We start from the raw sequence: 12,099 nt of genomic DNA on the forward strand, positions 1-12,099 counted from the left end.
AAGGGACCCTAGAGCCCCCCTCCCCGGGGGGCGGCGGGCGCAGACTGATTGACAGCGGCGACGTCAGCGCAGGGGGGTGGCGGCCCCGGAGGGAGGGAGGAAGGAGGAGGGAGCTGAGGCCCCAAAGTGCAGCCTCGGAGATCAAGGGCCCGCTCCAGAGTCAGGATGTGTCGGGCCCCGAGGGCGCGGCGGGCAACGGGACACTGACCCAGCGGCCCCGAGTCGGTGCCCAGGCCGTCCTGTGCCACTCGGACCCGAGCCTGCAGTGAACCTCGGGCCGCAGGCGCCTCCGCATGCTGCAGCGCAGTTAGGGTGAGTGTGGGTTCCGGCGGGGATGGGGGTGAGCCGGGCGTGCGGGACAGGGGCCACCCCGAGCCCAGCGTTAGGCTGCAGGGTTGAGGAGAGTGAACTGGGAAAGAGGCGAGTAACGGGACGGGGGTAAGAACCTCAGGGAAAGGCAAGGCTGCAGGATGGTGCCGCGATGTGCTTCAGATCAGGCTGCCGCCTCGGCCCTACTTCCAGCGGTTTGGGGCGCGAGCCCTCATCTCCACCGAGTAACAGGATGAATTGGGTCTAGGGACCCAAGGGCAAAGAAACAACAGCGCCAGAGCCAAAAGAACATGGTTAAGCTGCGACTAGAGGAACGTTGGTCTTGAAACTGGTGTTTGCAGAATAAGAAAGTCCAAGGAAGAGGGCCCGGGTGCTTGAGGCGATATCGATGAAGAAATGTGTGATCGGAACCCTGGACTTCAGAGCCTTTGATGCAACGGGCTCGTCAAAATTAAAGCAAGGAGCATTGTATATAAATAATTATCAATGATCAGGAAGTATCAGAATGTGAGCAATTACCAAAGAAACAGGGCTAAGTGGAAAACTAATACAGCACTCACACTTTAAAACAACAGTAAAATAATAGTCACTTTCAGAACCAAGCGAAAATTGTAATCACAAACTTAAAAGGATCATAGACAAAGTAACTCCAAATATAGGAACAATGTGATAAGAACCATTGTATTAAAATCAATAGTAAAAATAAAATAAAATAAAATCAATAGTGATACTATAGGAAATAGTAACAAATGATAAAACTGTAGGAAAAGGGTAAACAATTAAAAACACTATTAAGGGAAATACTAATATTAGTAGTATTGATGGAGTATTATATATAATTTATTATTGATACTATTATGAATTATTATAATAAATATTAACCAAAATCTTTAGAGCAATGCTAATATAAACAAAGACAGCAACAAGAATTGCTGAAATAATATGACAATTTATGACCAACATATTAATAGTCCCAGCAACATTATAAATAATGGTAGAGTAATAAGAAGTATCGTACCAATGTGATGAAAAATAATCAGAGTATTAAGAACTACAGCAATATCACAAATTATGACAAAGTAACAAGGAGTAATGATGTGATGAAAAATAACCAGCGAATTAAGATTGTAACGTTACAAATAATGACAAAGTAACAAGATATTGTAACGGTGTGATGAAGAATACCTGGAGTATTGTGAACAATTCTAACAAAACAAATAATGATAAAATAACAAGAAGTATTATAAGGATGTGAAGAAAACTAACGTCTATATTGAGAACAATGATATTACAAGTTATGGTAAATAATAAGTTATTGAAACTGTGACAAAGTACAGAGACTGAGGAGCCAGCAACAGAACCATTTTAGGGGTACGGAATAAAAATTAAAATAACAATAGATTAACATGACCTGCTGGAATACTATATTTAGTAATTACCTAGATATTAGTAACTGTGTCACTAATGTACCAGGAAGCCCTAGAATGATGGAGCAGGGACCAGAGAGCAACAACATATTTAATAATGATGAATTAACAAATCAAACCAGTACTTTAAATATACAGTGTTAAAAATAAAAGGTTCTAATAATTTATGTGATATTTTTAATGCTATCGAGCTGACCCGAATACTGCTCTCATAATAGAGATAATTAAAATATTTAAAATAATACAAAATGTTAATTTCCCCAGTGCAAGAAAAATATCACCAGTAACTTAGAGTAAAGAGAAAAAATGCTGTTCTCCTTAGAAAGCGAGTTGGTTGAAAGCGACGGACGGAGCGAAAGCGCGCCGAGCCGGCCGGCGCGTCCGCGAAGGGGTCCGCGAGAGGGGCGAGGGCGATGGGCTGCGGCCCTCGGGCTCGGGCTGATGTGGAACGAGGCTGTACAGTGCGCCGGGGCTCGGGGTCCGAGCGGAACCAAGGGGACGGCCAGTCTGGGCCAGTCCAGAGGGAAGGAAAGGAAATTAGGGGGGAGCCCCATCGAGGGCGAGGGCCAGCTGTCGCGATGTCGAGATGTGTCTCCGCGGCTGAGAGAAAAGGAAGAGGTGAAGCCCGCGGAGTGGAAGGAGAGCACCACGCTGCCCTCGTCCCAGGTGGGAGCGGTGGGACCCGCGTCAGTGGATGCCGGCCGCGGACGTGCTTAGTGCCCAGGACTGAGAGTGCCGGGCATGAGCCAGAAGGCGGCCCTGCACGGCTCCGGGTGCGACAAGTGCTCCGTAGAGGACCCGGTGGCCAAAACAGCATCGCGCAAGGCGGCGCGTCTTCCTGCCCCCGTGGTCTGCCGCGCTTGTGACCAGCCTATGGCCCGCGCCCATCCCCCTGACCCCAGATACAGTCCGGACCAGCGTCTTGGGCCAGGGCGTGCAACTACCCTGGTCGCACAATGTCCCCTTGCCTGGGGGCTCTGGGTTTCCTAGGCTCCGCTGGAACCAGCACGTGGCCCAAGGCCGGTACTGGGGCTGGCCATGCCGGGCAAGACTTGTTTCCTGCTGCCTGTGGACCAAGGACTGGGAGGGCTGTCAGCTTTATCTTTATGGGCTTTTCCCAGCCCTACTGGCCCAGGCCCCTTTTTTATCTCCCTCTGTTGCACTTGGCTTGTTTACTTTGTGAGGCCCTGGGAGCTGATGTCTAGGACCTGGGATGGGGAAACCAGTAGGCAGGATGGCCAGAGGCCTGGGCCTTGGGATGCTCAGGGAGATCCAGGAGAGAACAGAAAGAAGACAGGAGGAAGGGGGAACACTCTTCCACAAGAGAGGCAGCCAGGCACATAGAAAGCCGCACCAGACCCAAAAGAAGGGAGAAGAGCAGGGAGGTGGAAAGAAGCAGATACAATGCAGGGTTGCATCCATGATGGAGGCAGGAAAAGCAGGTTCTGCAGCCTTGGACAGCCTGGTGGATAGTTCTAGACTCTTGGGGAAGGATAGCTGTGCTGGGGAGGGGGGAGGGGTTGGGTGGGCAGGACTAGGTTGTGTCTGTGAACTGGACCCACCCAACTGGCCTGGTCCTTAGCTGGGAAGGGTCTGGATCCTTTGCCCCAAAGCAGAGCCCTTTGGACTGAGGGAGCCAGCGAATGTGAATATATGGGCAAGGCTGGGGAGCCCCTGGCTGAATTCAGGGCCTAAATCAGAGCTGCCCTGGGACAGTGTGGCTGCTTGAGTGACTAGAAGACTCTGTGTGGGTGCTTGTGTCTGGGTGTGAAGTGTGTACCTGTGTGAATGACACACAGGGTGTCTGTGGGAGTGGGAATGTGCAGGAGTGAAAGCCTTTGGCTCAGGGAGGCTCTACCTGACTGCTGTCTAAGGGAGTGGGTGAGGGCAGATGGGTGAGCAGGAGCCTGAGGAACTGCCCAACCCTAGGCCCTTTCTGCAGGTGTGGAGCCCCAGGAGCCTGGGCCCTGCATCCTGGTTTCACTGTCCTGGCTGCCCTGGGCCAAGAGTGAGCCTGGACCCCAATTATTAGGAAACTTCGAAGAGAGACCCAGGCCTCAGGCTCCCCTGGCGCCCAGCAGGAGGGAGGGACTGGGGGTGCAGCTGGGGCAATGCCGAGAGGGCGGTCCTTCCCCCAGACTTGCTCATCACACAGCCCCACACCCAGAGGCAGGCAGACCTTGAACCGCACACAGACCCTCCCAAGTCCAGACCCCAGACGGTGGAGGCGACGGTCCTGCCCTCCGCATTTTCTCCCTCCCCCAGCTCAGAAGGGGGCAGTGTCCACGTGCGCCAGGGCGACCTTCCCGCCCGGCCCCGAAGTCCCCTGGCTGGGCTGGAGCGAGCTGCTGGGCCTCTGGCGAGTGTGGACCTGGGCATGTGACTCGGTGTGTGCTGTGCCCGCAGGAGATGCTGCAGGATAAGGGCCTGTCGGAGAGCGAGGAGGCCTTCCGGGCCCCGGGCTCGGCGCTCGGCGAGGCCAGCGCTTCCAACGCAGCCAACAACCCCGAGCCCGCGCTGGCCGCGCCGGGCCTCAGCGGAGCCGCGCTCGGCAGCCCCCCGGGCCCAGGCGCCGACGCCGCCGCCGCTGCCGCCGCCGAGCAGGTAGGGCCGCGCTGGCCTTCGGGCAGAGGTCGGGCGTCGGTCTGTCTGCAGGGCAGCCTGCGTCTGCCAATCCACCCCACTGAGGACAAGACTCGCTTCCCAGGGGACCTGGCTGCGTCCTGGACTGCGCGTTCTGCTCCGCTGGGCAGGGCTCCCGCTCTTTGCCTTTCGTCCCTCTTCTGCTTCGCTCCCTTGGGGGTACTAGGGGACAGGCTGGGGAGGGGACCCTTGTGGCAGGGGGGTGAGCCCGAGCCAAGTGTCCGGCTCCGACGACGCTGAGAGGGCGTGGGCGAAAGAAAGCCTGGCATCGGGAGGGAAGAACAGATCCCGGTCGTGTGCGAGCGGGAGCCGCCGCGGGGACGTCGCTGAGAGGGTCACACTGACAATCTGATGATCAAAATGAAAGGAATCCGTCTGTGCGCACCCTCGGCCTGCGTGGGTCTGCGTAGAGTCTGAGGGTGCGCCAGTCTGGCCGCAGGGGCGTTTGTCCCTCCTGTGTCTGTGTGTGTCCGCAAGCCTGTGGCTGTGTCCCGCCACGTGGAGTGTTTATGTTTGTGTAGTGTGTCATCTACCCTGGCACGGTCAGCATGTGTCCTTTGCGGACCATCTATAGGTGCAGCTCCGAAGGAGTGGGTTTCAGCTACTGATTAAATTTTGAAAAATTCACCAGCGGCACAGGATAATTTTATGAAACGAAATCTTGAGGCATGGGCTTCGGGGGCTGGCAGGACTCTGCACAGTTCCTTGGGCCTGTGTTCTCCGTTCTGTGGGCTCCGCATGGAGCCGTGGCTCAGGCCGACCCCTTCCGTCTCATCCCTAGACCATCGAGAACATCAAGGTGGGCCTGCATGAGAAGGAGCTCTGGAAGAAGTTCCACGAAGCGGGCACCGAAATGATCATCACCAAGGCGGGCAGGTCAGCGCTGGGACATTTATTTGGGGGATGGGGATGACTGGTGGGAGCGATGGGAATCCCCCAGGAGCTCCCTTGACAGTCCTCTCGGGCTCCTGCCAAAGGAGCGCCAGGAGTTCCTTTCGCCACTCCGGTCTTAGCCCCTTGTCCTACCACGGCTTTTGACTGGGCCGCAGAACTTCACCGGAGGATCCATCTCCTCCAGGGAGCCTCCAGACTTGGAAGGATGGGAGGGGTAGCACTGTGCAAATAAAATGCAAATAAGGATCGCGACTCCGGAGGTCCCAGTCCCTGCACTATTGGCCCCCAGGGAGGCTGCTTTGTCCTCTTCCTTTTGGGGACCTGCCTGGTTTCTCAGGATTGCATTGATTGGGGACCCGGAGATGACCCTCAACAGATGGAGGAAGGGGACTGGACCATGTTTTCCTACTTCCATAACTTTTCCTGGCAGTGACAACCAGGAAACCTCTCATCCCTCGGGGTGCTGCTCGTCTATTGCCAGCCCCCCCCACCTCAGCCAAGGGGAAGGCACCGTTGGGCCCTGCGTGTGTGTTGTTTGGGGAGCAACTCTCGGGTGGTTGCCAGAGATGATGATTTATAAAGTGGAAACATCTTTAAAATGTGCTGGTGTCTGTGGGAGAGAGTCTCGAGGAGAAGGGGAAAGGAGGGAGATGCAGACCGGGCAAGATGAGAGATTCGTTGGGGCCAGCGGGGCCAGGAGTCTCAGGTGGGGCGCGAATGGCAAGGCCAGCGGTTATCAGTGTAGGGGGATTGCTGCAGACAGAGAAGCTGGAAAGTTCAGGTGTAGGAACTGCCCTCTCCCCACTTACTCACATTTGATTCTAGTCCCTGGGGGACAGGGTAGGTGTAAAAATGTCTGTGGGCCCATAATTGGGTTTTTGAAGAAATAAGGTGGCGAAGCCTCAAGAGCCAGGATTAGGGAGTCAGACCACAGTGGCTTCCAGTTCCACTCAGCTGCTTCCATCTGTGCAACCCTCAGGCAAGGTGCTTCAGGGTATCTGCCCTCTCCACATCCCCCTCTGCAAAATAATACATACAGTTGTATGTAAAGCACTTAGCCTAGCTCCTGGCACATATGAGCATGCCATACATATGAGCCAAAATTAATTGTAATTAGAGAAATGTCTGACACCCACTCAGCAGTTTTCTTCTTCTTAGAGAACTCTGCTGAACTGCTTAGAGAACGGTGAGCTGTTGAAAAGAAGCAAAAAGCTGGTAGTTTTTGCAGTGTGTAGTGAAGGGGTGCTGTGGTCCTTCTTGTCTGCTCACTGGGAGACCTTGCGAGGTTTCCTTTGTTTTGCTGGGGGTAAGTTCTGGGCACTTGGTCAGGCTCCCTGGTAGGTGGCAAGGCCACCTGGAGCCTCTATCAGGGGAAGGAGCATGGGGATGTCAGGGCCTGAATTTGCTGCATTTGGGGGCTGGGGAAGGAGGATGCATTAGGGAAGCCTGGTAGAGGGTGCCACTTGGAATAGTCCTGAAGACAGTGGCTCTCAAGCCTTGCCTCTTCCTAGCTGAGTGCCCTTGGGCAGGTTTCTACACTTCCCGTGGCTCAATGGTGCTGGGGTAAACAGAGCTGGTGACTGTAGACTTACCTGCCATTCTTCTTTTCTTAGTTACTGTGAGACTCAAATGGGGGTCACGTGAGCTGCATATGGTAAATTGTTGACTGGATTATAAGTATGAAGAGAGGGAATTTATTTATTGGAACTGCTGGGGTGGAGGGATGGAAAGAAGAAAGAGAAAGATCCAGAATTTCCCTTTTTAGGCAGCAGAAATATTCTTGTCTTTCAAAAATAAATGGTCTGCATGTTCTTCGGGTTTGCCTGGCCTCTGCCGTTTTAAACAAAAGACATTTGTGATTCTCCTCAGTGGGGTTTCCTGAATCAGTATGGGTCCTCCTCCCTCCCTCCCTCCCCCAACACACACACACACACACACACACACACACACCTCCAGAGGTGACCAGCTTCAGGCGGATGTCTGTGCCTGATCCTAGTGGAGACTTAGAGATGTGCCTCAGGGAATGATGACAATAATTTTTAAATGGCTGTGATGAGGTTGACCACTTATGGTTTCATCACGGTCTTGGCCTTTCATTTCTCTGGCAGAAAGTTATTCTTGCACCAGGCCTAGTCCTTAAGAAAGTCACTAGCCTCGTCGCCCCTCCCCATGGTTCTCACAGACCCTCTTTCCTCCTGCGTTGCTGCTCACTGACTTTGGAGACCACATTCTCAGTTCTGATCCCAGTGGCCCCCTCCCCCTTCACCGCCTCCCTTCCACAGGAGGCAGCTTGCTTTGCTTGGGTTTGTGGTTCTTCAACATCCTGTGGAGTCCCAGTTCTCTTCTTTGTGTCTCTACCGGCACCCTTCCTGGAACACCTGCATTTCTCAGCAGACGGCCTGAACCCTTGTCCTGAACATGGAATCGCAGATTCCTAGACTGCTGGTAAACTGAGGGAACATAAGCCTGACCCCAGAGAAGGGAAGGCACTTGGCTCTTATAGAAGCAAAATTAAGCAGCTGCCAGGTCCACACAAGCCAAGCAGATGATACTCTACCCCCAGAAAAAAAAAAAAACCAACTTTGAGAAATTCCCCTTAGATATAGGGCCCTCCAATATGGGGTTGTTGCTCTGCCCTAGAGACCCCCCTGGTTGGTTAGAGGCATGATACTTGCTATCTGGCTGAGGGAGAGGCAGGTCCCAAACAAGGGGAACAATGTTTCTCAAGCTAGTTTGAGTCTTTGAGTCACAAGCCTCTTGCCTATAAGCTCTTGAAGGTATGAAGGTCTGAAGGCCAAAGTAGAGGATAGTCCCCTTCATTGGATAGTGACTTCGGATTCTCAAACCATTTGATCTGGGGATTAAAATGCCAATCACATTGGGAGACATCAATTTCTGAATGCTCAGTAACCCCTGATGTCAGGTGTAAAACGAGGCCAGAATCCTCCCAGCCAGTTTCTGTCCCTTTCAGGGGCCTCTGCACCCAGAAGGCTGTTTACTGCAGAGACCAGACCCCTCCTCTGTCTACCTCCTTCACATCCCTGCCAAGCTTGAAAGATGTGAGAAACTGCATTTTCTCCCAAACACAGATAAAAGTGAGCTCCACAAAAATTTAAATATAAACCTCCCAAAAATGAAAATTTCCTAACCGTTTGACTGCTCTACTCCTAGGTCATGGTTTTGCCACCAGATAAATCTCCACTATCAGCCTTCATAGCCTGTTGAGTTCAATGTTGCTTGTGTTAGTGACAGTGAATTTGCGTTTGAAAAATGAGCTACCGATGAGAACTCCTGTTGAACCTGTATTGTTTGTTATTCTGAGGCAAGGATTTGGCCCGGCTTAATCCGGGGCTTCAAAGCCAATTGCCCTTGCTCTGTATACAGAGCGTCAGAGCCCAGTGGCGTGGGTGATAAGACAAGTAAGGGTTGAAGACACTGGGAAAGTGGGTTGGGGAGAGAGTCCTTTGATCTCTTTCTAAAGTATTTTCTGAAAGCAAAAGTCTATCAGAAGGAAGTGTCTTTAAAAAAATCTGAGAAGCAACTGATCTTCCAAAACAGCATCCATTCCATATACCCTCACTCTTGCAACCCCCCCTCCCCCGACCTCAGGGAAAATATTTCTTAAAAATGCTTTGAGTGAATTAGAAAATTGTGTGCGTGTTAGAGAGAGAGAGAAAATTGGGACTAAATTACAAAGCTTTGCCATTGCTCTCAGAAATCATTTGGCTCTAGAAGGTTTAGTCTCCATACAGGCAGCACCAGCAACACAGCCCCCACCCCTCCAGCAAACTCAGCCTTGGTGGACGGGGCCTTAGCCTCTTCCCAACATACCCAGAAATCCCTCTCAAGAGTCCCAGACACTAGGGATAGAAAGAATGGTGGGGTTTTCTGGGGACCCCTGTCCTTTGCCTGCAGCCGGTTTCTTTCCGACTCTGGGATCCACGGCTGGTGTATGTATATACATGTGTGTATAGACACACACATATGATATATACGTGTATAATTTTCAATGTCAATTTTATTGAAGTGGAACTTCCCTGCATAAGTGAGCAAATCTTAATTGTACAGCTCTATACACTTCCACAAAATGAATACACTAGTACAAATCATCACCCAGATAAAGAAACACAGCAGAATCCTCTTGTGTGCCCTCCCATTCCCCACCATTCCTCTCCCCCCTCGAAGCCCCTCTCCAGACTTCTCACCCCTTCTATTTGGTTTTGTGTCTAGTTTAAGGGAAGGCACATCTAGCTGCTCCTGGGGTTTCCAGGCCCTCACAGAAAGTCAGGCTGCAACCGGGTTGGGGACTTGGGGGTCCGGCCAAGTGGAGAGAATCTGGCTGGTTTCCTACGTCCTGCTGACTCCCTGCACCCCCATTCGGGATTGGTGGGAGACTAGTAGGTCGGGCCAGGAATTTGGCGATCGCTTTGGCCGGAGAGCCGGGAGCCCCCCGCCGCTCTCTGAGACCAGCTGAACTTGCGAGTCTCCACTCAGCAACCAGCGAGCATTTGAGGGGTTGTTGCCAAAATCACAAGGTCCCGAATCCTTGCCCCGTGCCCCGCAGGCCTCCCACACGAAGAAACGTCCAAGGAAGCTTATCTTAGCAGTTCATTCTAAAACCATTTCCGAGTATGAAGTAGATAAAGGCTCCAGCCCGCATCCTTTCAGAGCCTGTTTCGTGATCAGAGGAGAAACCCCCGGCTTTCATCTCCTCCCGGGCCGGCGGGGCGGGCGGCTTGTTTATTCCCCGGCGGAGCCGTTTCCGCGTGTGCCGGGAGCGCCCCTCTGTCTGGGGGTCCAGGAGCCCCGAGGGGGCGTTAGGCGCGCGGACCGGAGGCTCGCGGGGCGCAGGGAGAGGGTGGGGCGAAGGCTCGACCGCGCGGGGCTTGGGGGCCGCGAGGTGTCCGGGGCGGGCGAGCCAGGGATTCCGGCCAGGCCAGCGCTGGCGGCGGGGCAGAGTGGGACACCGGCGGCTCAGAGTCCTTCCCTCCTTTCCTGCCCGCTCCCCCAGGTGTTCATTTCCCCCATTGATGTTGGTTTTCAGGTACATTTTACATCCTAAGCCACAGAAACAACTTGATCTCACCCCATCCTTTTCATCTGTTTCAGTAGAGAGGGTCTTTATAGTGTAGAGTCACCAGAGAGGATGGCACAGCTCCCAGACCCAGCCTGGCCTCTGTGGCAGGAGTCATGCCCACCTGGTGAATGGTCCCATGCTGCGCCTGGGGCTTCAACTTTAGGGCAAGGGCAGATGCCTTCAGCTGTGGCAGGAGGCTTCTGGGGTGGGTGGAACATACACTTCCCCTTGGCACTCAGCCTTTTCCCCACAGGGTGTGCCCTTCATCCCACTGGAGCCCCCTAGGTGGGGCAGTGATAGTGCCTAGGGTCCCCAGGGCCCGTGTTCTCAGAAGCAGTCACCAAACTGGACCCTGACAGAAAAGCCGATACAGGTTCTCATGAAAGCAGTGGAGTTCACTGAGCCTGAGTAGTTCAGCCTGGAGCAGCGTCCCCTTTCAGACCAGATATCCCATCCCCCGCCCCTGCTTCTAAGGGCAGCTGCCCTAGGAAGGGGGGGGATTGGTAGGCAGGGGAGGCAGAAGCTAGGAGATAACTTCCTTCCCTGCGCCAACTCTTGGCAAAACCTCCCTGAGGGTGTTTTCGGTCAGGAATCCAGTCTTTAGTCAGCTTCTGGGTGAAACCAAATCCTAGGACACCAGCTCCGTGCCTTGGGGAGCTGAGCACAGGCTACTTACAGGCCTTCTAAAAAGCATTTAGTGGATCTTAGCCTGGCTTCCTGAGCTGCTGAGATGAAGTGTAGTAAGGAGTAGGAGAAGGGGAAGGACAGGGTCTTCATCCCCCTCTCAGCCTAGGTTATGAAGACTGTCAAAGTGGCAGCGGGACATTTTTTCCTGGACCCCTTTGTGGATACTGGCCTGGGGGGAAGCCATGTCTGCCTTCTGCTGTTGCCACCTGGAGTGATTACAGGAGAAACAGACTAAGCGCAGGGCACTGGTGCCAGGTCAGCCCCAAGGGCAACCAGGGCTGCCCCATTTTGTGGCAGTTCCTGTAGCAGTTACAAAATGGTGACCTGGAGGGGACAGGATTCTTGGCCTTTCCCCGGGGAGCAGGGGAAGTGAGGCAGCTGATGCCTTCCCTGCTTCAGCTTTAGGCCTATCAGGGGAGAGGCTGGGCCAGGAAAGAAGGTGGTGCAGGCTCCAGCTGTGCCCCCAGGCTGGGCAGGGGCTGGTAAGCAGCAGGCAGGATTGGGTTCCTGAGCCCTCTCACTTCCCCCATTCCTGGAGAGGGGGTGGGGTGGACATTTGAAAATGCTTTCAATTGACATCTGAGACAAATTCTTCCACACGGTTTATAAGTCCCTAGACTTGCAGCTAGAACTTCCCTCCTCCCTCCAGGCACGCACACATGCACACATGCGCACTCCACCGTGTACTCAAGTACGTGCCCTTGAGCGTACACATGGCCACATACCTCCCACATCCCTGGCCCATTGCAGTGCTCTCCCGGGCCTTGCCTCCTGCAAGAGAGAGGGTGAACAGGCTGGGGCTGGGCCAGGGGTAGAACTGAACCTTCCACCTCAGGGTCCTGGCCTGGGCTTGCTGTAGGGTCTGCCTGCTTGTAAAGGCTTTGGTCCCTTCTGGAAACCCTGGTAAACTGGTACCCATGTTGACAAAACGGGGGTCTGAGGTGTCTAGGACAGCTTCTCTTGAGGTTCCCCTTATGGTCTCTTAGTGAGGCTTTCCTTGAGTGGACTGGTTGGGCACTTTCCCAACTCAGGGGATTTGGT

At 53.5% G+C, this 12,099-nt stretch overlaps 1 protein-coding gene across 1 annotated transcript in view; it reads left to right on the forward strand.

Annotated features, from left to right (window-relative positions):
- Window positions 1-2,498: 2,498 nt before the first annotated feature.
- The window catches only part of TBX4 (T-box transcription factor 4), a 29,583-nt gene continuing 19,982 nt past the window's right edge, over window positions 2,499-12,099 (forward strand). The window contains exons 1-4 of the mRNA XM_030296734.2: window positions 2,499-2,715; window positions 3,896-4,116; window positions 4,164-4,361; window positions 5,182-5,276. Coding sequence (XP_030152594.2) covers window positions 2,499-2,715; window positions 3,896-4,116; window positions 4,164-4,361; window positions 5,182-5,276 — 731 coding nt within the window. The remainder of the gene's footprint in view (window positions 2,716-3,895; window positions 4,117-4,163; window positions 4,362-5,181; window positions 5,277-12,099) is intronic.

Source organism: Lynx canadensis, chromosome E1 (genome assembly GCF_007474595.2).
Source record: "Lynx canadensis isolate LIC74 chromosome E1, mLynCan4.pri.v2, whole genome shotgun sequence".
Classification (NCBI taxonomy): Eukaryota; Metazoa; Chordata; class Mammalia; order Carnivora; family Felidae; genus Lynx; species Lynx canadensis.